We start from the raw sequence: 24,289 nt of genomic DNA on the forward strand, positions 1-24,289 counted from the left end.
TTCTCTCGGTTGCTTGTGCATCTTGTGCATCTTTTTCTTCCACACTCTTTCCTTCCACTCAACTTGTTGAGTGTCAATGTTTACATGCTTCGATACAGCACTCTGTGAAACAGCCAGCTTCTTTGGCAATGAATGTTTGTGGCTCCCCCTCCCTGTGAAGGGTGTCAATGATTGTCTTCTGGACAACTGTCAGATCAGCAGTCTTCCCCATGATTGTGTAGCCTAATGAACCAAACTGAGAGACCACTTTGAAGGCTCAGGAAACCTTCGCAGGTGTCTTGAGTTGATTAGCTGATTTGCATGTCACCATATTCTAATTTGATGAGATTGGTGGGTTTTTGTTAAATGTGAGCCAAAGCCATCACAATTAAAAGATCCAAAGACTTAAACTACTTCAGTTTGTGTGCACTGAATTTATTTAATACACGAATTTCACAATTTGAGTTAAATTACTCAAATCAATTAACTTTTCCACAACATTCAAATTTATTGAGATGCACCTGTATATATTTCCCATTTATGAGAAAGCTCTGAATGGGGGATTTAAACTCTTGATATCCGGCAAAAGTCAAAGTGAAATGAAAGTGCATGGAGGCTCGCGACCAAACAAGACAATGCAAATGGCAAAAGAAAATTATTTTCATAATAAACAATCAGAGAATAAATTTTGCAGATGAATATGCTTAATAAATCGAGGGAAGAAGAATTTTTTTTGATCACAATTAAAAAAATAAATAATAATAATAAATAAATAAATAAACAAAAATGTAACTGGATCTATGGTTTTACGTAAAGGCATTTGTTCTGGCATTAGTATCAACGTGTGAAAGATCTTAATGATAACAGAAACCACATTTACAAACCATAACCTAAATTGTTTAATACGCCACAAAAAAGCAATTTATTGAACCTATGAGTCATGATTTAAGCGGTCTAAAGTCATAGAAACAGCAAAAAAAATTGCACAAAGCAATACAGATGACACCATAAACTTAAAATTTGAGGTTCTTGCTCTGACCGAAATAAAGCGAGCAGAAAGGGAGAAACTATCAGCTTGGTAGCAGGATACATTTGTTATTGGAACCACTCCAGTCATTTTTTGCATGCTGAACTCTGCTCACTTCCTGTCAGGGTTATATAACCAAACCGAAAACCACAAAATCCCATAAAAAATGTTACATAAAATAATCCTAAACTTATTTTAACCTAGTCTTACCTAGTTTCCAAGGTAGCACTTCTCATTTTCCTATTGTTTAACTTGATGTACTAATAATTGAAATAAAAATGAATAAAAACTATATTGACATATCTAAAATCAACACATATATATATATAAAAGAGTTTCTCAATGATACTAAAATAACACTGCTTCCTGTTCATCTTCAACAATGTAAAGTTGACAAACTTGACTTCTCATCACAGATTTGTCCACCGACTCTTTCTTTGGGTCTCATTCACAAACTGCACGTGTGCAAACACTAGCGTGTAAAACCTGCGTGGGCGAATGGTTTCACACAGAAAACATGATTCATAAATAAATGTACACATTCTTCTAAATTAAGAACCAACTCAAAACACGGGTACAAACAAAAAAAACCCAACTCGACACCCAAAAAAAAGAAAAAAAAGAAAGTACATTAAAGGGAAGAGAAAAAAATACTCCACGATGATTGAGAAAAAGTTACAGGGTCGTTCCACACTTCAGGGTACATTTCAAGTTTATTGATGATAATTATATTTTTCTTCTGAAATATCCTATTTTATCTATAGAGAATACTATACTATAATCTCTCACATATTTCGGTTTGCTAGAAATTGACTTTACGTCCCTTAAGTATAAATTTTTGCAAAATCTGTTCGAAATAATGAACAAAACTTTTTCTGTACTACATTCATTTACTACGACGGAGTTTTAGTGCCATGTTGAAAACAAATAAATAAATCTAAGATTACGAGATTAAATTCGTAATATTTCGAGAATAAAGTCCAAACATCTTAATATAAAGAATATGATATTTATCAACAGATTAAACAGGAACAACTTTTTATCATAAAATCTTAATTAGCTCACACACCTAATCAACATTCCTTCGGAGGGGGCTGTAGTTGTCTCATTTAACGCTTTTTTTTTTAATACACTTCAAATATATGTGGGATTATTAGCAGAAATCATACCATGCATCATACTCGCGGGGACAGTAGGCTTGGAAATAATATTTAATATCTTCCATTGCATTTGTTATTTGTAGTGCGCCAGCCACCCAACAGCAATAAGATTCGTGCTTTTGATAGACCTACTTTTAATGTCTCCGCTTTCAAAATCAGTTTTATAGCGAAACACAAATTGTGTGTCTTACAATAATGTTTTTCAAGCTCTTTAATGATCAGATCACTGAATTTATGTGAAACAGTTAATTAAACTGTTTTCTTTGTGAGAATTCCAAATATGTGAAAATGTATCCTCGAAACATTTTGACTAATTCTCAAAATATTATGACTTTAATCTCGTAATCTTAGATTTTGTTTTTCAACGTGGCACTAAAATGCCGTTGTATTAGTGCTGGGTGGTTTGAACACGAATTTATATCACTTTTTTTTCTAAATTATGCCGGTTTAACGGTTTATGACGTTTTTAAAAAAAACATTTAAACACGATAATTAGCCTACTTTTCTTGTTAAAATATTTAAAATTAAAACACCAAAGTTCTTAATGAACTTTGTTTTTCTGTCTCCATAAAAGTGAATATATATATAGTTTTCCTTGTTTATCTAAAAGTGCTCTTTTTCTTGTTTTAAACCTAGCCAAAAACCCATGTGTTGACTGAAACAGCTTTAATTAGTATACATTTATTGTGAAATGACTGCATTTCTTTGTCAATCCATGTTCATTTTTCCCTCGAAACAATGTGCTTTCATTTCATTCACGTTAACAAACGCTGGACTGCGGCAGACACACTGCTCCTTGAACACCCGGACACAAAAAATACATTTTTAATGTTTATATATAGATATCAATCACAAATTCATGTGACCAGCATCATATGATGTCTTTTTTTTAAAACAACATTTGGATTTCCAGAAATGCCTGCCATTGAAATCAATCATCCTGTCCACCCACACATTTTGTAACATAACTCACTAACAAGGAAAACATGTTTTGCTTTCTAATATCAAATTGGTGTTGAATAATTAAACTTGGCACCTAGCAGATGACTTGCGCTGATAAAATAGACTGAAACCAATAGTTGTTTAACGGTTCATACACCTTTTTCCTGATGTCAAATGTACCCTAATAGAATGACCCTGAAGAGACCGGGCTGTTGCAATGGAAAAGTGCTAGCCTAAGCTTTTCGTCCATCTTTGTTTACATTCCAATGTCTAGAAGCCCAGGCCTGACATCAGCTCTGAAGCAGCAGCAATGTCTGGACAACATCCAGCTATGAACTACTCCACATAACAGCAACTCCTGTCCACAAGTGCTCGTTTTCCAGCTTGGACACGAGTGAGTCGTCTGTGCAATTAAAGCTGTTAGAAATGGCAGAAAGCCGATGGGAGATGACCGTCTGAAACCAAACAGGAATACATGATGTCTCGTGTATATTAACAAGACCATTCATTCACCGCAGTGGGACTTTTTAGGAATAATTAAGCGGTTGACTGATAATAGGTCAGTGGTGAAATCTAATTTGAGAATTAGGCAAATCAGGCACGGATTTGTTTAAACATCACGAGCTGTGAGAGCTTCATTTGTTTATACAGACCTGGAATTCACAGGGCTGCATGATAAATCATATTTTAATCATTATTTGGTTTTATGGTATCATTAAGCATAACCTGTTAGCCATATTTGCCCACAGGCTACTTATCCAAAGAACATTTTGTTCTAATTTGGCATCTCGATTATATACAAGCATCCTCAAGCGTTCATTTTTGCGGTTTCCAGTGTAAAAATCCCCTAATCAGAAATATTTAATAAATCAATCCATTTTCTACCCAGTGGTTTACATAACTTATATCTTCCAAGCCTGGCAAGGCAACAACAAGCGCACACACTCTCTGCATTAACATGTAAACTGAAGTTTAGCGATTGCTATTGAGATATTCTGCTCAAACAAAAGTGTAAAAGTTTGTTTTGACTCATGTGATTGTTTGCTGCAAACAATGTGAGTTGATACTCTCCTGATTATTAATTCTACGTAATTATATAATTCTAATAAAAAAAAAGCTATTAAGTTGTAGTTAACTAAAATGGCATTAAGTTTAAGCAAAATAAGCCATTTTAACAGTTTAACCATTGTCGTGCAGCCCTATAAAAACAATGCAACAATACCGAATGCAATTAGCAACTAGTCAAGCAATGATGAACATAACTGGCAAGAGTTAAAGAGAATGTAACAGCCATTCAAATAATAATAATAATTATAAGTAATTAGCAAGAGTGCATGTAAATTCTAAAAATGAGTGAAATCTTATATTGAGGAAACAATGACTCAAAACTGCAACTATCAATGTTTAATGTTAAAAGCACTAAATGGCAACTGATTGTAGAGGGAGGGATGAATTTTTAAAGAGCTGGTTTCTTTACTGTCCATCTGGGCTCAATTTGTCCTGCTGTTCATGTTTACAGCGGACATCAAAGGATACTTCTCGTTTTCACAGGAAGTCGGTGCGAGAGGAAGAAGTGTAACATTTTATAGAGCTGCAAAATTAGAAATATTTTCTCTTCACACTTAATGTCATGATAATATCTTATATAATAATACGTCCAGTTGGTTTATGACGAAATGAGGTAAAAGTAAATGTTCAAATCCAGCTGGGAAGCTAGTCGTATGCACCTTAAACAAATGCAGTATTATAATGAATTAAATTAATGCAAAAAATTTGAGGTTGTGCATTCCAGTGGTTTGACGGTTAAACGGCAGGTTTCATCTAAAACGAATGAATGAATCATCCTATACTCGCTTTATGTCATTCCAAACCGGTATGACTTTTCTCTGTTGAACACAGATATTTATCAAAAACATATTTGGTTAATAGAAGGAAGGACGGTCATACAGGTTTGGAACAACATGAGCTGAACTGGTTTCACTTTCTTTGCTCTTTATCACCATGCAGTGCTAAAATTGATATAGTAAGTGAAGATGACAAAATCAGAGACACACTCCGTGAAATCTGATCAACTGAAGACTGTTTAGGGTTATCATGCACTGAGGCAACTCGCCACATTAATATAAAATGCACGACCACAAGAATTTAAATGAATAACGGCTCCAAATAAATGTGTCATCCACTCAGAAGCTAGCTTTAGAAATAAATACAACTTTAAATGTATTTTTATATGTGTCCTGTTTAATTTTACACATCAGTTTAATCTTAGAGCAGACACTTTTATCCAAAGCAATGAGCTTTAAAAATGAGCACAATAGAAGAATTCAAGTTCCAGTCAGCAAATAAGCCCCAATTAGTCCAAAGCATTTTTTTTAATTAATATAAAAATATTAAAAAGTAGACAATACAAACATTAGAGCGAGCTAGCGTTAAAGGGTATAAGATATTATTATTTATAAAGAATAAAAAGAAAACAAGTACACAGAATAGATAAAAAGAACAGAGAATGTGTTAGAGGATCAAGTTTTTTAATTTACATTGCACATTTTAAATTTATGTAATTATTAATATTATGTTTTTATATTTTAATAATAATATTGTTTCTCACACACACAACAAAAAATTAATGAACAGAAAGATTTAAAAAATATAAAGCTGTATTAAACGTTTACTGTTTTACTTGTACATATTTGATCTTTTTAATAAAATATGTGTATATAATAGATAGATGGATACACACACACACACACACACACATAACATTAACTGCAGTTCAGGCGGAATTCTGTAAAGCATAAAAAAAAAGTTATTTTCAATAATGTTTGGCACTGTTAGTTCTGTTATCAGGAAGAGGAAGTTGCATAAAACCACCCAGACAGTTGTTAAAGATACACCTTCCTATATGAGGTCTATATAATTCTGCACCGAAACCGATTTAGTCAAACAGAAGGAGTTGTTGATGAAACGCTGACCACCTGCCAGCCCCAAAAGGATGATTTGAATAGGGACAAAAATCTTCTGCAACAGACGTTTCTTGTACCTTACTTACAAGGGGATGTTTATAAAACAAAAAGGCAAATCAGAACAAATCCAATGAATTAAAACCACAAACTTGGCCAGCAGCAGACAACAGAACTGAAGCCATCCTCATTGTGTGAATGATTGCGACATGTCTTTTTTGATACCAGTGAATGAATCTGTTTCTTTATTCAATTCACTTCATGGCAGGCGCAGATAGTTGTGTTCGAGGCTTTGGCAGCATGCCTTAAAACACTATTAATTAATATCTGTATCAAACATAATCAGACACAGTGGCTTTTCATGTATTTTGGCCGTGTCCCAGCTGTTTCAGGAAAGAGAGCAGCTGTGCTGAGTTACTCAAGGCTTGCAGGTTTTCTTTTAGACTTTATTAAGGCAAAACATAAAAAAAAAGACTAAGTAAAGGAAATCTAAGTGTATTAGCAACACAACTTCCAGCTGATCGCCGTTACTTTTTAATACATTTTACAGAAAGCAGCTTACGGTTTGAAAAGCTCGGTTTCAAACACACATGAAAATAGCTTTTACCATACCTTCTGATCGCACGTCACAAACTAACAATGCTCTTAATTAGTATATTTTCCGGTGCAATTATCTAAAGTTCTTAAATCAAAAACCTCATTCAAAGTTTTTGACAGATATTTGTTTGCATGTCATTTTTTCCAATTAAAAGAAAATGCATCTTGATTTAAGGATATCTATATTGGAAAACAAGAAAATACGGCGGATTCATTTTTTCATGCCATGATTTGAAGACTATAAATTTGTGGAAGGGTGAATGAAGACTTTTGACGACCCACAGAAATGAGTCACGGGTTGTATTTGTTAAAAGTGTGCCAGAGTTCAGTTTGGAAAGGTTCCAGCTGTGACAGCCGATAAAGACGTTGGTGTTTTTTTTTTTTTTTTTTTTCTGCCAGGATCCAGATTATCACTTTCCCTCAGGCACATTCTTCACTGCCCCCACCCACCTGCCCAAAATAAACCACGACCCTTAACCCTTTCCACACATACGGCACCACAAACTACACCAAACAAACTAGTGTTAAGATGCAACGGGTTAAAAGCATTAGTGTATAGTTGCAACTGGGCGTATCATATCTCATATTCACGTTCTCAGGAGCAGAGGTAAAGTATTCCTTATACAACCATTCGAGTATCACCCAATCATTGTGCAACATCTCAACGTACAGACAGTGCTGCACGTCTTGATTGCATAACTGCCCACGATATTCACGTTTTCTGGCAACAACTTGATATGAAGATCAAGCTTGAACTGAATGCTTAAGCCCCCGATAGCATTTCTGTCACCCGCTAACCAACAGTTGTAAACACCTGCAAACGCTTCACTCAGCACATCACATGCCCAGCATACGCACATCACATGACCTTGTTCTCCAAAGCAGGGAACAAAATGTTCAAATCAAACATGATTATCAAAAAATAATAACCTTCAGCGCACCGTAATCAGAATCTAGGTTTAAAAATTCACCAGGAAGGGTACAGACGGTCACAGCACTTCATGAAGCAGTCATAATGGGAAAGCAGCATGGAAAATATTCACAAGAGTGTTACTGCATGGTGCCTTTCAGTTCCATAAATCAGCCAAAAATGATCTTCCTGACTCGTGTTGACAAAAGTAAAACAGGGGTTTACACATTTGCAGCAGATGAACTATACACTTTTTCCTATGCCCTGTGAAAATTAGCTAATTATTGGAGTAACTTCAATTGAAACTGTAAACGATCAGCAAAAGGTTTGCACAGTGATAAGCATTTTCAAAAATGTGATACGATAAGGTGACATTATTTTACTAAAACTTCAACAATCGATCGTTTAAAGGACATTTAAAAGTGTAAAAGCCTTTCATGCAGTGCATGTGAATGTAAACAATCTGCAAAGTTGTAAAGTTGAAAGTGCACGATAAATAAAGTTATCATCTCCCAAAATAAAGATTCAACTCTGTACGGCTGAAACAAGTCGTTAGTAATTCGAATCCCACTTAATGCACGCCTATGTTGTACGTTGGCCGGACGCGAACAACTTGACCCCGCCCACAAACACATAACTCTACTGACATCTGCTTCTCTAATCTCCAGGAGTTCAATCCGGGATTCACAAAACACTTGCTGTTGAAAGACGGATCAGTGTCCTGTTTATTTGGACCAGCTGCTTCACTGTATCACAACATGAAAGTATGATAAATTATAGATGTTTGTATTTTCTATCAAGCGTTCAAAATACAGAACTATTGAAATAGGCGTATGGTTTACGACACCGTTGCACGCCGAGGACCAATCACAACAGACTAGGCCATCTGACCAATCAGAGCAGAGCAGGCTCACAGAAAGGAGGGGTTTAGAGAGACTGAACCTTTGAACTGCTTCGAACGAATCGTTTGTAAATCACTGGAAAATTAGGTGATATTAAATTAGGTGATTATCTTTTGACCTTGCATGCATGTAATCCTATTGTAGGAGACTTCCAAAACAATATTAGGAAACGTAGAAATGGCATAATAGGGGCAACTTTAACTTTAATTAATTATTTTGAACATACCTTGCTGCCTTCTTTCCACAGCAATGTTACGGACGAGTTAAATATCATTATAGCAACATGCGTCTATATTTCGTAACAATTAAATTTTACAGCATCCGTGTGAAAACAAACCTGGAAAGAAATCTGAGGAATTGGGAAGGGAGATGAAAGATTCTTAGCGCATTCCAAGGAAAAATTTATTTTGAATTAAATCGGGAGAGCGGTCTTTTTTCATTTACTTGCAGCAGAATTCAAAGGAAACATGAAAATAATCAGGAAGAAAATAATGCTGAAAAGAGCTATTTTATAGATATTGTTGTTATATCGCGTCACGTAAATATACCAAACATAACGTTGTTCTTCTGACTTCTGAATGTGAACGAAAACGTACAGCTCATTCAAATCAAAATAATGGATAAGGATTATTTATAATGCAAACTTATGAATTGACCTGAATTTCCACAAACCGGCAGTGCATCTCATAATTAAGGAAAAGGTAGATAGCTTCATTGATTATAAAGGGAGCGTGTTTTTTGCTCTCTTTCTGTACAAACCCATTCATAATTTGAATAAAAGTTTCATTTTTCTTGCTGCTATATTATGTACACACACGGATACGTTTCAAAAATGACGACCGTATTAAAATGCAGGACTGAATCTAAAATTGCGATGTTTGACAATGTGCAAAATTCATTTTGAGAAACCAACAAATATACATGTATAGGGATTCTGTGTGATCCAGCGTTTGGCTTCATGTTCTGAGACTATCTGTAAGTATGCATTGAACCGTTCTTTATTTCAGCTCACATGACACCATAACAAGCATTACGAGCTAAACAACCCCAGCTAATATATAGGTGTGTGACAGATAATGTGTGTGTTTGATATATGGTTCAGGTTTAACAAATAGCAAGAACACACCTAAATGCATGAAGTAATAAAATTACCGTGTTCACAAGTTCAGGATCACAGCTACAGACTGGTAGGACAGCGATTTTGGAATTAATGCATGTAGCTTGCAATTAGCTGTGCACCAACGTAATTAAACAACAACAAAATGTGTGCATTTAGATGTGTTTTTGAGCAGTGCCGGTCAGATGAACTCAATGCCTCTTGCTTAGTTCATGAGTTCTGCTTTCACAACCCACTTCACGAAATCTCCCTCTCAGCATAAAACAGCAGTTTCAGCCCCGATTCCATTAGCCAAGTTATTTCCTCAAGTTCTGCATGCTGTCGTTGCTTGCAAATATTTATTTGAAAGACTGTTTTGCTTCAACAAACTTCTCCAGGCACAATCCCTTCAGAAGGCCATCAGACCGTAACGCTGCTATATTAAAGTAATACGCTGTCACTGCAGATAAATATTTGCATTAGGACTAGTGGAAGCAACAAGTTCTATTCTTTGCACAACATTTATTCTACATACCTGCAAGCAACCAGGAGTGTTTATTTGGTCTGTGGTTTTTTTAGACTAACATCATTGTAGCAGGACCTGTTTTAGGTTAGAATTACCTTGTCTACCAGGACCATGTAAAATTTATGCTTGGGGCAAAAAACACCACCAAAGTTAACAAAAATGCCATTTCAAGATTCAAGATAGTAGGCCAAAAAAAATACCCTTCACAGTTTAGCAGGATCTAAATCTACATGAATGAAAAGTGTCAATTGCAGCATTACATTTACAGGAGATTTGTTCATGTTGCATCAGATTTCACTTTGCAGCGCTGAGCGTTAAAACCAATCACGCACGTTTCTGTTGAGCTTGTAAATGCAAGGGCCAATCAGAAGTGTTCTGATGCATCACCGTGGAGATGCATCACTCACTCATGCACTTCTGAATTAGCATTCACCAATTCTCTCATCATTATAAACAACAAATCCAGAAAATACGTAAGAGTCATTTTGCAACATAGAGAGCTTAAGTGAGCTTACTGGCTTTCTTTATATAATTTACTCCCATTTTTTTTCATGCCACCGAAATAACCAGTGTGATTTTCTAATGCATAAAAAAAAAACTAGTAATAATTGATTTTATTAATGATTACAACAATATCAACAGCAATAATGATTCTGGCATTGCAGCTTCACCCTCTAATGAGTTCCTGTTTTTTTAATTTGTAGGTTATTCACAATCACATCATGCAATTTTTGTGTGCATATACACGAGCAGCGTGTAAGTAAACATATGAGAAATGTCAGATGCAACTTCTGTTCCACTATCGTAGATTGCTTTCGTTGATTTTTAAAGAAACAAAAATGAAAATTGCATAACTATCAATAAATAATAATATTGTGATTGATTTAACTAACTGGTTACATTTAAAGATATAGGGCCCTATTTTAACGATCTGAAACGCAAGTGTCAAAGCGCGAAGCGCAAGTAAGTTTGTGGCCGGGTCTCGGCGCTGTTGCTATTTTCCCGGCGGGATAAATGGCTCTTGAGCCCGGCGCAAATCTAAAGTGGGTTGGTCTGAAGCAGCTTCATTATTCATAGGTGTGGTTTGGGCGTAACGTGAAATAAACCAATCAGAGGGTCATCCAACATTCCCTTTAAAAGCAGGTGCGCAAGTTCCATTATGGATTGCTATTATTATGGAGTATTTACCAGGCGCATGCCAGGAGCGGTTCACAGCCGAGGAGACTGATGTTCTTGTAAGAGCAGTGAAAGACAGAGAAGTTGTGTTGTATGGGGATGGGAGAATAATTAGTCTGAATAATTGTAAGCTAGATTTATGCCTATTTTGTTCACATCTTCGTGGCACACCACAATGATTTCCGTCATCTCATGTGTTAATATTTTTTTAGTGTAACAATTTATGATTTGCAAAAATAACTGTTGCATCTGTGTAGATTACATGAGCAAAGTGTATGCGCGTTGTGCACGCTATACATTATGGTCAAGCATGCGCCCTTAAAATAGCATAATGAACAACGCGCAACGTGCCACTGACTTTAGACTAGGTTTTTTCTGGTCAGTGGCGCAATTGTTTAATGGAACAGCAAAATAGCACCAGGGATTGTTTGCGCCGGAACACGCCTCCTTTTTTGCGCTGAACCGCCCAGGGAGCGCAAGTTCATTCACTAGTTTAGCGACGTGCCTCTGTGGAGGGAAAAGCGCGCTTTGCGCGGGTGCAAAATAGGAATGACACATGCGTCGGTGTACAAAGTCAATTGCGCTGGGTGCAAGATAGGGCCCATAGTCTAGCCAGAAATGAAAACAGTGTCATCTTTTACACATCCTCATGTTATTACAGTTACGGTTTCTTTCATCTGTTGAACCAAAAAGAAGATATTCTGAAGAATGTTGGTAACCAGACAGTTGACTTCCATGCTTTTTTTCCATAAAATTGGACATCAACTGTCTGGTTACCCACTTCCTTTGTGTACAACGTAAGAAAGGTACTCGGACAGGTTTGGAATAACATGAGGGTGAGTTATGTCAAATACCCAGAACTCTTGGGTATTTGACATAAAACAACACAGGTTCATTTAATAAGGCAATATAAAAACACCCCTGGAAATCAGCTCCAGAGGGAAATTGTAGCTCATTTCTGACCTGTCTGAACTGCTCCTCATAGGTCCAGTCTGCATGGTCCTGTCCATGGAGCGGCCCGTGGGATGAATGAGCGGAGTGAGTCAGCGGCCGTGCTTCGCTCTCAGAGCCAGGCCGAGCCTTCAGCAGCTGGGAGTGAGGGTGTAAATGACGGTGGGGTAAGAGGAGGATGCCTCTGCCGGGGGTGACGGCCTCACGGCCCGACGGCAGCCCTTCATCACCTAGATCATCATCATAATCTTCCTCCATCTCACCCTCAAAGTCATCTTCATCCCATTTCTGTTTTCTGCACAGAAACACATGAGATGAAATGTTAGAGAGGGACACTTCATAATTCTGGCTTGCTTAGTTGGGGTCACTTCATCTACAGCGATATCGTTGACTTGATTGCAAATAAATGCATAGACACTATTTAAACTGAACTGAACTGAAGACTTGATCTTGATCGCTGGCGCCGATACAGGATGGCTGCCTCCGTGACGAGCTCCGCATATGTTTTTGTGTTTTTGTTAGTTTGTCCTGTCTTTAGTTATATTCCTGCCATCAGTTTCACCAGGGAAGAACTGCTGAACATTCGGCAGAACACACCACAGGATATTTTACCGGATTTCAATTATTCAGACGTTTTACTGAACGTTGTTATCGGAGGAGCGGCGGCGCTGATCAAGCGCTTCAGGACGCGCAGACGGGGGAAGCGAGCGGGAGCGCTCGTCAGACTCAGGAAGCGCGGATTTCGAACGCCGTTGCCTAGCATCCATCTGGCAAATCTCCGCTCTCTACCCAACAAAACGGACGAACTCCTTCTGCTTTCTCGGACAAATAAGGATTTCACACACTCTGCTGCTCTGTGTTTCACGGAAACCTGGCTGAATGACACCATACCGGACAGCGCGCTCCATCTGCCGGGCTTTCAGCTGTTTAGAGCGGATCGTGACACAGAATCAACGGGGAAATCGCGTGGTGGCGGGACATGCTTTTACATCAATGAACGGTGGTGTACAGATGTAACTGTGTTAAAGAAGACGTGCTGCTCAAATCTCGAAACACTCTTCATTAACTGCAAGCCGTTCTATTCGCCGCGGGAGTTTCACTCGTTCATTCTGGTCAGTGTTTACATCCATCCGCAAGCACATGTGAGCTCAGCTTTACAGAAACTCGCTGATCAGATCACAGAGACAGAACAACAACACCCGGACTCTGTTTTAATCATTCTCGGGGACTTTAATAAAGCCAATCTGTCCCGTGAACTGCCAAAATACAGACAGCATGTTACTTGTCCCACAAGAGACAGTAATATATTGGATCACTGTTACACCACAATAAAGGATGCATTTCACTCTGTTCCACGAGCAGCTTTGGGACACTCTGATCACCTTCTGGTTCATCTTATACCATCCTACAGGCAGAAACTAAAATCAGCTAAACCTGTATCAAGGACTGTTAAAAGATGGACTAATGAAGCAGAGCAGGATTTACAATCTTGTTTTGACCTCACTGATTGGAGTGTTTTTGAAGCTGCTGCCACCGATCTGGATGAACTCACAGAGACCGTAACATCATATATCAGTTTCTGTGAGGATATGTGTATTCCTACAAAGACTCAACTAATTTACAATAATGACAAACCGTGGTTCACTGCAAAACTCAGACAGCTCCGTCAGGCCAAAGAAGATGCTTACGTGAAGGGGGACAATGTCTTGTATAAACAGGCTAAATACACACTGGAAAAAGAGATCAAAGTGGCAAAGAGGAATTATTCTGGAAAAATAAGGACTCAGTTCACTTCCAACGACTCCGCATCAGTGTGGAAAAGTCTAAAGAAGATCACCAATTACAAGACACCACCCCCCAGCACTGTAGAGAATCAACGACTGGCAGACGATCTGAACGAGTTTTACTGCAGGTTTGAAAGAACACCCATCACCTGCCCTGAACGCCTCCCCACACAACCATTCACACCCTTCACAACTCCTGCAACCAGCCCTGAATGCCTCTCCAAACTACCGTTCACACCATTAACAGCTCCTGCAACCCATCCTGAACACCTCTCCAATCAAGCACTCTCACCATTCTCACCTCCTGCATCCCCCCTCTCCCCCACACCTGCAATTCAGATCAGCGAGGATGCGGTGCGCCAGGTCTTCCGGAAGCAGAAAAGGAAAAAAGCACCAGGCCCAGATTGTGTTACACCAGCCTGTCTGAAATCCTGTGCTGACCAGCTGGCCCCCATCTTCACACAGATCTTCAACAGATCGCTGGAGCTGTGCGAAGTCCCCTCATGCCTCAAACGTTCCACCATCATCCCCATCCCTAAGAAACCCAAAATTACAGGACTAAATGACTACAGGCCTGTGGCTCTAACGTCTGTAGTCATGAAGTCATTTGAAAAACTGGTTCTGGCCCACCTGAAGGACATCACTGGACACTTGCTGGATCCTCTTCAGTTTGCCTACAGAGCAAACAGGTCTGTGGACGATGCAGTAAACATTGGACTGCATTATTTTCTGCAACACCTAGACAGACCGGGGACTTATGTGAGGATCCTGTTTGTGGACTTCAGCTCGGCCTTCAACACGATCATCCCAAACCTCCTCCTGCCCAAACTAAATCAGCTCTCCGTGCCCACCTCCGTCTGTCAGTGGATCAACAGCTTCCTGACAGACAGGCAGCAGCTAGTGAGGCTGGGAAAATACACATCCAGCACCCGTACAATCAGCACCGGAGCTCCCCAGGGGTGCGTTCTCTCCCCACTGCTCTTCTCCCTGTACACCAACGATTGCACATCTAAGGACCCCTCTGTCAAGCTCCTGAAGTTTGCAGACGACACCACACTCATCGGCCTCATTCAGGACGGTGACGAGTCTGCTTACAGACAGGAGGTAAAAGAGCTGGCTGTCTGGTGCAGTCTCAACAACCTGGAGCTTAACACGCTCAAAACAGTGGAGATGATCGTGGACTTCAGGAGAAACCCCCCTGCACTCCCCCCACTCACCATCATGAACAGCACTGTGACTGCAGTGGAGTCATTCAGGTTCCTGGGCACCACTATCTCTCAGGACCTGAAGTGGGACATTCACATTGACTCCATTGTGAAAAAGGCCCAGCAGAGGTTGTACTTTCTTCGCCAGCTGAAGAAGTTTAACCTGCCACAGGAGCTGCTGAAACAGTTCTACTCCACCATCATTGAATCCATCCTCTGCACTTCAGTAACTGTCTGGTTCAGCTCAGCTTCTAAATCTGACCTCAGAAGACTACAAAGGGTAGTCCGGACTGCTGAGCGAATCATCGGTTCAACTCTCCCTTCTATTCAAGAACTGTACTTATCCAGAGTGAGAAAAAGGGCTGTCAAAATCACTCTGGACCCCTCACACCCAGCACACTCCCTCTTTGAACTGTTGCCATCTGGTCGACGCTACAGAGCACTGAGCACTAGAACGACCAGACACAGGACCAGTTTCTTCCCTCAGGCAATCCATCTTATGAACAGCTTATAATAACGGCGGACACACTACACTTTATATTTATATACACACACACTTTATTTATCTAACACACATACTTAGTATACACTTAAATTTTGCACACAATATATATGTACATACATAACTTCATTTTGTAATATACCTGCCTACAATTGTCATTTGTATATTGTTATTCACTATCTACTTATTTGTATTTTTTATTCTTTTATTATGTGTTTTATGTTCTGTCGCTGTCATTCTGTTGTACTGCGGAGCTTTTGTCACGAAAACAAATTCCTCGTATGTGTAAACATACCTGGCAATAAAGCTCATTCTGATTCTGATTCTGAAAAGAGATGACATAGCTGAATTCAATGATGAACTGCCTTTAACTATCATTTTGCATTATTGAGACACTGTTTTCCTAATGAATGTTGTTCAGTGCTTTGACGCAATGTATTTTGTTTAAAGCACTATATAAATAAAGGTGATTGATTGATTGAATTCTGGCATTTTAAAACATTCATAATGAAGGAAACACAATTAACTAATGCTATGGAATGCTATTGCTATTGGAATGAATGGCTCAAATTATATTTTTTTTCCATAACATTGCACACACTACATGTTAAAAGTAGAATCATTAAGATTTTTTTTATGCTTTTGAAATGCTCACCGAGGCTGCTTTGTTTTTTTTTTGTAAAAATACATTACAATAGTAATATTGTGAAATATTATTTAAAAAAAATTAAGAGATGCTTTCTATTGTTAAATGCAATTTAATCCTGTGGTTTAAAGGTTAACTTTTAACAGCTATTACTTCAGTCTTCAGCGTCACATTATCATTCAAAATGTTGATTTGGTACTTTTTTATTATTATTATTATTATTATTATTATTATTATTATTATTATTATTGATAATTGAGTCCCACTAATAATGACTTAAATTATATTTTTATTAATGGTTTAAACAGTTTTTGCTACTTAATATTTTTGTGGAAATCATGATACCACAAAATATTTTTTGTTTTCATGATTTGCTGATGAACATTTGGTGAATAAAAGTATTAATTCATTTTCTTTCTTACCCCAAACTTTTGAATGGTAGAGTAATTATCAGAAATGTTTTGTGAGAAGCAAATCATCATATTAGACTGATTTCTGAAAGATCGTGTGACACTGAAGACTGGAGTAATGATGCTGAAAAAAAATGTTTGATCACAGAAATAAATTATATTTTAAAATATATTACAGTTTGTTTTTGATTAAATAAATGCAGCTTTGGTGAGCAGAAAATAATTCTTTCAACAATGTTTAAATTTTTTTTAATTATTCCAAATTATTCAAACTTCCAATCGTTTATTTAACAAAACTAATGCATATGCAATATTCACTAGTTCAGTAACATAATAAGTAACAACCAACTAATTAGCATACGACTGCCCACTTACAGCTGCTCTTCCTCCTCAGACCCCATCATATCTTTGTATTGCTCCTCCCCTTCCTCTTCATCCTCCTCTTCATCCTCATCTCCTCCACTGCTGTGGTCAGACATGGGACTGTCGGCCCTCTGAAGTCCAGCTGCTACTGCACGCATTGCTGCCAGCGCCGCCATCTGCGCATGCTCGGGTTCAGAGGCGGAGACTGCTTTCAGCTCCTCCCCTATGGGGGCAGGGCTGTGAGACTGCCCCGCCTGCTCCATCAGCAGTTTGGCTCTCTGCTGTCTGTGCAGGTTCTCCATCACCGCCTGCAGCTTCATTGCCTGGGAAACAGGACACGCTGGGATTCTGGCCCCTTTCACTTCCCTCCACAGCCCAAAACAGATCGCACCACTTTCTGTGAACTTGATCCAGAAGACAGGGTTTCAGGAAACCGGAAGTGTTGGTTTTGTACTCGATGGACACCAGCAGACAGCTAAGGGGAAGATGACCCCCACACGAAGGGGCCTACCTGAGAAAGAAAAAGAATAAAATATTGTTTAAAAAAAAAAAACATAATTCGAAATTTATCATGCATTGAGATTTGAGCAACCAAAATGTTTCGGCCGAAATAGCATTTCTCGGTTTCAACTGAAACAGAAAATATAAAAATAGAGAAATATGAAAATGAAAATATGGAGAATTCAGATGCAAAAGCCTTAATAGTTCAATAACAAATGAGAGTAGAAATAAAATCCTGTTATCAAAAGTTGACATAAAAAGGTAGGTGCAATTTAAATGTTTGCATAACTCCCCATTGATTATTAAATGAATTTGATTGATTAATTAATTGATTATTAAATAACATTTATTTTCCATTTCTGCACAAATTTTTTATGATGCATCTCTGATAAATCAAAATATTTAATAATTTGCTCTGAAAAAAATAAAGAACGAAAAAGAATAAAAAAATTTTTTTATTCAATTCATAACCATTTCAAGACAACAAAATAGATTTTAAAAAGATTGAAATAGTTGTTATTCTACAGTACTTTGAAACTCATAAGTTAATGATAATGAATCTTTTTACTTGGTTTATAAAATTGAAACTTCCCTGAAACTTGAGAAATACATAAAAACGGCACACACATTTCAATGAGCATTTTTGAGTGATGTTGCAAGAGTGAATCATTGAATCATAATTCTGAATTAATAGAATAACACTGAACACAGTTCGTATCGATTCGTAAACAAACTCACCAACTCCTTTTCCAACTGAAGAGTAAATCAGAAACACCGTCTTCATACGTTTACTCACAGGACATGACAGATGAAATACATAGCCTATTCCTTGATCATTTTCTGACTTAAGCTGTGTGATCTTGTGTTATAAGGAAATTATCGGTTCCCCCCTCACATTTGCATTTCATTATTTGTCATCAGTTATGACCACACCTTAGTCATCCACTGCATCTGTAAACCTTCATCTACAATCATCTAGACACCGTGTCTCCACTTCATGTGATGCTTGGTTGACTGTATTGGGAGTTGTCACGTTATGATGCTCAAGGTGGATGCTAAATTTGCCTGAATTACTCCTGTTTACTCTATTTCCTTGTTTATAGTTTTCAAAGTTAAACTTGTTTAATCAAATCATCTCTACAGTGAAAGTGTCCTTCTCCTTGAACAAAGCATTGGACCATTGTTTCTCAAGACATCTCGAATCCATCTTTTTTGCCCTAGTATCTCGTGCATTTGAGGCCTGTGGCTGTAAATCAACATTTAAATCTTTTTAACACTGAGAATATTGTGTTGCAGACAATGACATTCTCAGTGTCATGCAAGATCCTATTCCCCTGCAGAAAACTATACCTCTTTATCAATGTCTAATAAAAAGTTATTGTGATATCTTGTTGACACAGGAGAAACAGTACAGCTTTTCTGACTCATCACGCAAACATGTCTGAGCTTCCAGAACCTGGATTTTGTGTTTTTATGAACTACTAAAGGGCTTATGTGTTTGGAATGAACGTTTAATGGAGGGTCAGAATTCCTAATTTGTTTTACAAAGATGAAGAAAATTCTGATGGGTTTGTGGACTGATATGCATGGCCTATTTCCAATGTGCATGGGCAGATTTAGTCACAGGAAACAGCGGAAACACATGCATGAATAACTTCAATGTTTGTCAGTGTCATCAGCACTTTTTCCATAATACAGTGAGAGTGTGAATGTATGGTTGCCAGGTTGAGAAGATTAAGTAAACTACTGGTCAGAAAATGTATCGGTTTAAGAAAAAGTTTCGATTGGGGATTTAAAATCTTGACATTTGGCAACTACAACCGTGAAAGCTTGTGAAGGCTCATTACCAAAACAAGACAACGCCAAATTAAAAATTATTATTTTTTTTGATATATAACTAGCAGACACATAATCACAGATGATTATGTTTGACAAATTGCGAGAATAAGATATTAAAATATGATTTCAGTAGGCAACCTGAATAGTCTAAAAAATAAAAAAATAAAGTTCCCTTCGTCTGGTGAACACAAAAGACAAATCAATAAATAAAAAAAATCTGTTACTGTCAGTCATTGACTTCGACAGAAATTTTCATCATGCTAATAATGTCAAAATGTTCATTTTTGGGCGAACTGTCCCTTTAAAAATGACCTCAACCAATAGAACGAATTTGTTGAGGATTCAGCGGGAGAGGATGGTGTCTTGCATGACACCGGGAGTTTAAGGGTTAACCCACAGAGCTGGATGATTGTGAAGTCTGAGCAAACACAGTGGAGATAAAGACAGCACTAAGGGTCTAATTCCACACTGATAACCAGTGTCAGGCTGGCCTACATCCAGATTGACCACAGGGATCTGAAAACACCATACAGTCAATATAATATCTATTACTTACTCCTGGCTGACCAGAAACTGATACGTCATGGTGAATTAATGTGCACAGAGAATAGAGATTACACTTTTTTTCTTTTAGGCATGTGCGTGACATAGTAAAAAGTTCAAAAGTCGAAAAGATTGACACTTTCATATCTCTATAATACCTGAAGTGCATGACCGCACAGAGCAACTCAGCCTGTTTTATTCATGCAATGCAAAGTAATCAAACCGACATGTTCTGGCCCGGTGACATTTTTTACTCCAGCAATGAGATCTGAGGATTATCATAAAGGTCAGATGTGTTTTAGGAGAATCTACTTTGAAGCTTCTCATAATATCAAGTCAAAATAGATTCCATTTCCAGAAGTATTTAATAAAGTAATAACTATCAACCGTTTTAACAAACTCGCATTAAGTCGGCTTACATTCTTGAATACCATACTATCCATCTGTGTAAGTCGCTTTAGGCATTTTTCTCTTTATATCACACAGAAATGTCACAGACATAAAATTGCCAAGCATTAATTATAACCACTAAATAACACCAAAACTAGGTTTAATATGAATTTGCATCAATCCAGTTAATCTATAAGAAACATCCAATGTGATACACAGAAACCAAACTGTATTTGGGTAATTTCACATCAACAACATTTAAATATTCCTCATGGTGACTGAGAACTAGACACCTGTTAATCAAACTGGTTATGGCAGATCATACATACATACCAAGGAAAAGCACACTCAAGTCTCTGTGCTTTCTAAATGTCTATAGTGAAATCTAAAAAGGGGAATTTTTGTGCATCATTGTAAAATGATTCCCACGGTGTCAAGCTCAGTACTCAAATGGCTACAGGATTTAAACACTAGTTAAAACTCATTCTATCAGCTGCAGTTCTGGCTCCTCCGTCATATACTGAACACCACCACATGCATCACAGCAGTGTTAAATCAGCGCTAGAGTTATGTGCTTTTAAATGTTTAATTCGCAAGCTGGTCTAACCTGTGCTTTTTCTGAGCGCCGCATACACCAGAAGTCATACAGCGCTTGAATATCTGAAGCGCTAATACTGTCAAAACACCAAGTTGGTTATGTCTAGAATGAAAGTAAACAGGTGACAGAAAAAAAATGTATACCTGCTTGTATATCAGATGGGTGCTGGTCTTAAAGGGACAGTAGGCCTATTAAACATGCAGCTTACTGTCATTACTGTCAAGGAATAGATCACCTTAATTTACTTTCTGTCATTATTTACTCACTGTCACGTTATCCCAAACCTGTTTTAATTTCTTTCTTATTCTGAACACAAAAGAAGATATTTTAAAGAATGTGGTTAACCAAACAGTTGCTGGTCCACATTGACTTTATATAATAACAAAAAATACTGTGGAAGTCACTGTGGACCAGCAACTGTTTGGTTTTCCATGTTCCTCAAAATAACATTTCTGTTCAGAAGAAGAAAGAAACTCATTCAGGTTTAAAACAACTTTTGAGTGAGTAAATGGTGACATAAAAATAAAACACTATTACAGAATTGACAGACATATTTTTTTTGGATGAATCATTCCTTTAAATGTTAATTAAACAACAAAACACAGAGAAAAATCACTCACTGTTCTTGACTGAACACATTAAATACAGTTGCTTTAGGAATCAGTTTATATAACGTTTTATTTTTATATTTATATTTGTTCATTCAATTCTTGAATGCTCCTAAAGCTACTGTACCTGAAAATAGCACTGTTAGTTTTATTTGTATATTATGTGTAATTGTAATTTAATTAAATTAAATAATGAAAAGTAATTTAATTATTAAAAAATAAGAACAAAGATTTTTTTATCTTCGCCCCCTCTTCGGCCTAAATATCTGTCATTCTTTTTTGTGTAAACTTGAAATACTTTGTCTTTATAATAGGGAAATTAGTTTGGCTCTAATGCTCAGACAACTTGCAAAAGAGTAAAACCAGCATGACAAAGAAGTGTGATAAAATCGTGAATCGTGATATTTAAAAAATATATATATATATATATATATATATATATTTTTTTTTCCCATATCCCCCACCCCTAGCTAAAACTAGCTGAAAATAATTTCAGATTTCTGAATGTTTTCATTTTATTCAGATAATTCTCACAAGTCTCAAGATCAACACATGTTCAGTTGAGAATTAATTATGTTGAGTGTCATGATCTGGTATTTGAACCACTGTTAATTCACCACACAGACTTTCACACTACACCGTACACCCTGGACTACATTTCCCATGATCCATTGCACCAATCACAAGTTCACCTGATAACAATCACACACTGCACAATCATCAGACACGCTTTATAAGAATTGGACGACTTCTCACACACGGCCGAGGATTGTTCTGCACATATCCCTCCCCTAGCTATATGTAAGCCTTTCCGTGTTAGTTTCTTGTTTTTATAGTCTTGTTTCAGTTTATTGTTTTCATAGTCTAGTCTTTTCCTTGCCCTGGCCTCCTTCTCATGTTTTGACCCGTTTGCTCTGGTTACTGGATTATCCCTCTCGTCTACCCCTCTGGATATTGTTCGCTTATCGAAGACACACGCTTGCCCCAGGATTTTTCTTGTGTCTTGCCCTCTATATACCCGTTTGCCATTGTTTGACCCATGCCTGTTATGACCACATCTCTGTCTAATAAGAGCTTGCACATGGATCCACACTTCTCATGACCTGTCAGCCCCGTTACATTGAGACTTTGAGTTCAAATAATTATAAACATTTCCAATAAGCTATAAGTAGGGTTTAAGTGCTTGATGCTGCAAACACATAAACTGCAGAGTGACTGATATAGTGGCAAAATATGACTTAGTCTAATAAAGTTTTATTTTAAAACCTGAAGTGTGCACATCTATGCTGTAAAAAGTCAACATATTTACACAATATAAAGACGCAATCGAAATTCAATAAAACAGAACTTGAAATGGAAGACATTCTATCATTATTTTATTCAAAAATAAATTATTACTTAAGGTAACACTGTTTTTCTTTTCATGCATTGATCATATTTGAGATTTGGGGCTATATGGCTTTCCATAAAAATTTTCAAACTATTGCAAAGAAAACGTTCAAAATATGCCTTCAAGTGTTGCTTTTACTGCATTTTATCAATGTGCATTTGTAAATTTTAACTTCAGTACACAGCTTTAAATATTTTCTCCAAATAAGTATTTTCTTCTGCACCAAGACAGAAATATCCACTTCCGACTGACTAATATATACATATTCCAATCTATTTTCATTGCAATTTCTTTTTGGTGTTGACAGTATTTTCAGAATTATGGAGAAAAAAAAGAGAAGTTCAAAATGCCTTGTGTAAAAACCTCCGATTATAATGCATCAACAAAACAAATTTTTTTTTTGAAACCGGCTAAATCCAGTGCTGAGACTTCTCTTCTGGAAATGTAAGCAAAATAGAGAATATTTAAATATAACATTCCAAAACAAAATTGGTTTTCTGTGTGTGTGTAAATATCTACATACACACACACACACACACACACACACACAAATACACATGGGTTTCCTAAGGGTAAAGCAGTAATTAAAGGGTGATTTGCTGCTGCTGCTGGGCAATAGAAAAACACTTCACATCTCATTACAGCAGGAGATCCTGAGCTTGAATCTCAAGTGTCCATCTGATGTCTCTTGAAACTATATTTTCAGTGAAAGGTGAGCCAATCACGTAACCTCGTTACTATCTCTTACGCAGTTCCCATGATGATGGCGTGTATAAGGGCTGTGGGCAAATCTGAGGGTGAAAGCGTGGGCCTCCACATACATGACACTTCCTTCCTCAGAACAGTATGAGAACAGAAGTGCACACATGATTTCACGTGTCTGGCCTGACCTCGAGGATATTGTGCCACTGAGAAGACTTGACACACAACAGATGAGAGGACAAACCATTTACTCCACACAAACCAGTCTCTTCCTTTAAATGAGGAGAAGAATTGGTGCTCCCAACAAACAGAGCAAGTAAACATAAAAATCCAAAAGGATTCAGAAGTAATAAACTGTTTAATAGTGAAGACACTTATAGTCTAAAAACAAAGTCTTCTCAAGGACAGGATGTAACATAGCTCACCTCACATTTACAGCTTCAAGGGAACCAGATTTCATAGTAGTAAACACAAACAACTACAAGCGTGCATCAACAGAGAGCAGAAGTCTGGAAGATATACAGCAAATGCAAAAGACTCATTCATCTGCTAATGTTTAACAAAAAAAAAACATTCGGCATT

The 24,289-nt window shown here is 37.3% G+C and overlaps 1 protein-coding gene across 3 annotated transcripts in view; it reads right to left on the reverse strand.

Annotated features, from left to right (window-relative positions):
• The window catches only part of LOC127968313 (AT-rich interactive domain-containing protein 3A-like), a 45,548-nt gene that overhangs the window by 14,489 nt on the left and 6,770 nt on the right, over nt 1-24,289 (reverse strand). For 2 of the 3 annotated variants that reach the window (XM_052569433.1, XM_052569434.1), the window contains exons 2-3: nt 17,149-17,647; nt 12,239-12,521 (exon numbers count right to left, since the gene is read on the reverse strand). In XM_052569433.1, coding sequence (XP_052425393.1) covers nt 12,239-12,521; nt 17,149-17,456 — 591 coding nt within the window. In that variant the 5' untranslated portion in view covers nt 17,457-17,647. Of the gene's footprint in view, nt 1-12,238; nt 12,522-17,148; nt 17,648-18,375; nt 18,509-24,289 lie in introns of those variants that run through there. The other variant, XM_052569435.1, reaches the window with a different exon arrangement.

The sequence above is a fragment of the Carassius gibelio genome, chromosome B11 (genome assembly GCF_023724105.1).
Source record: "Carassius gibelio isolate Cgi1373 ecotype wild population from Czech Republic chromosome B11, carGib1.2-hapl.c, whole genome shotgun sequence".
Taxonomy (NCBI): Eukaryota; Metazoa; Chordata; class Actinopteri; order Cypriniformes; family Cyprinidae; genus Carassius; species Carassius gibelio.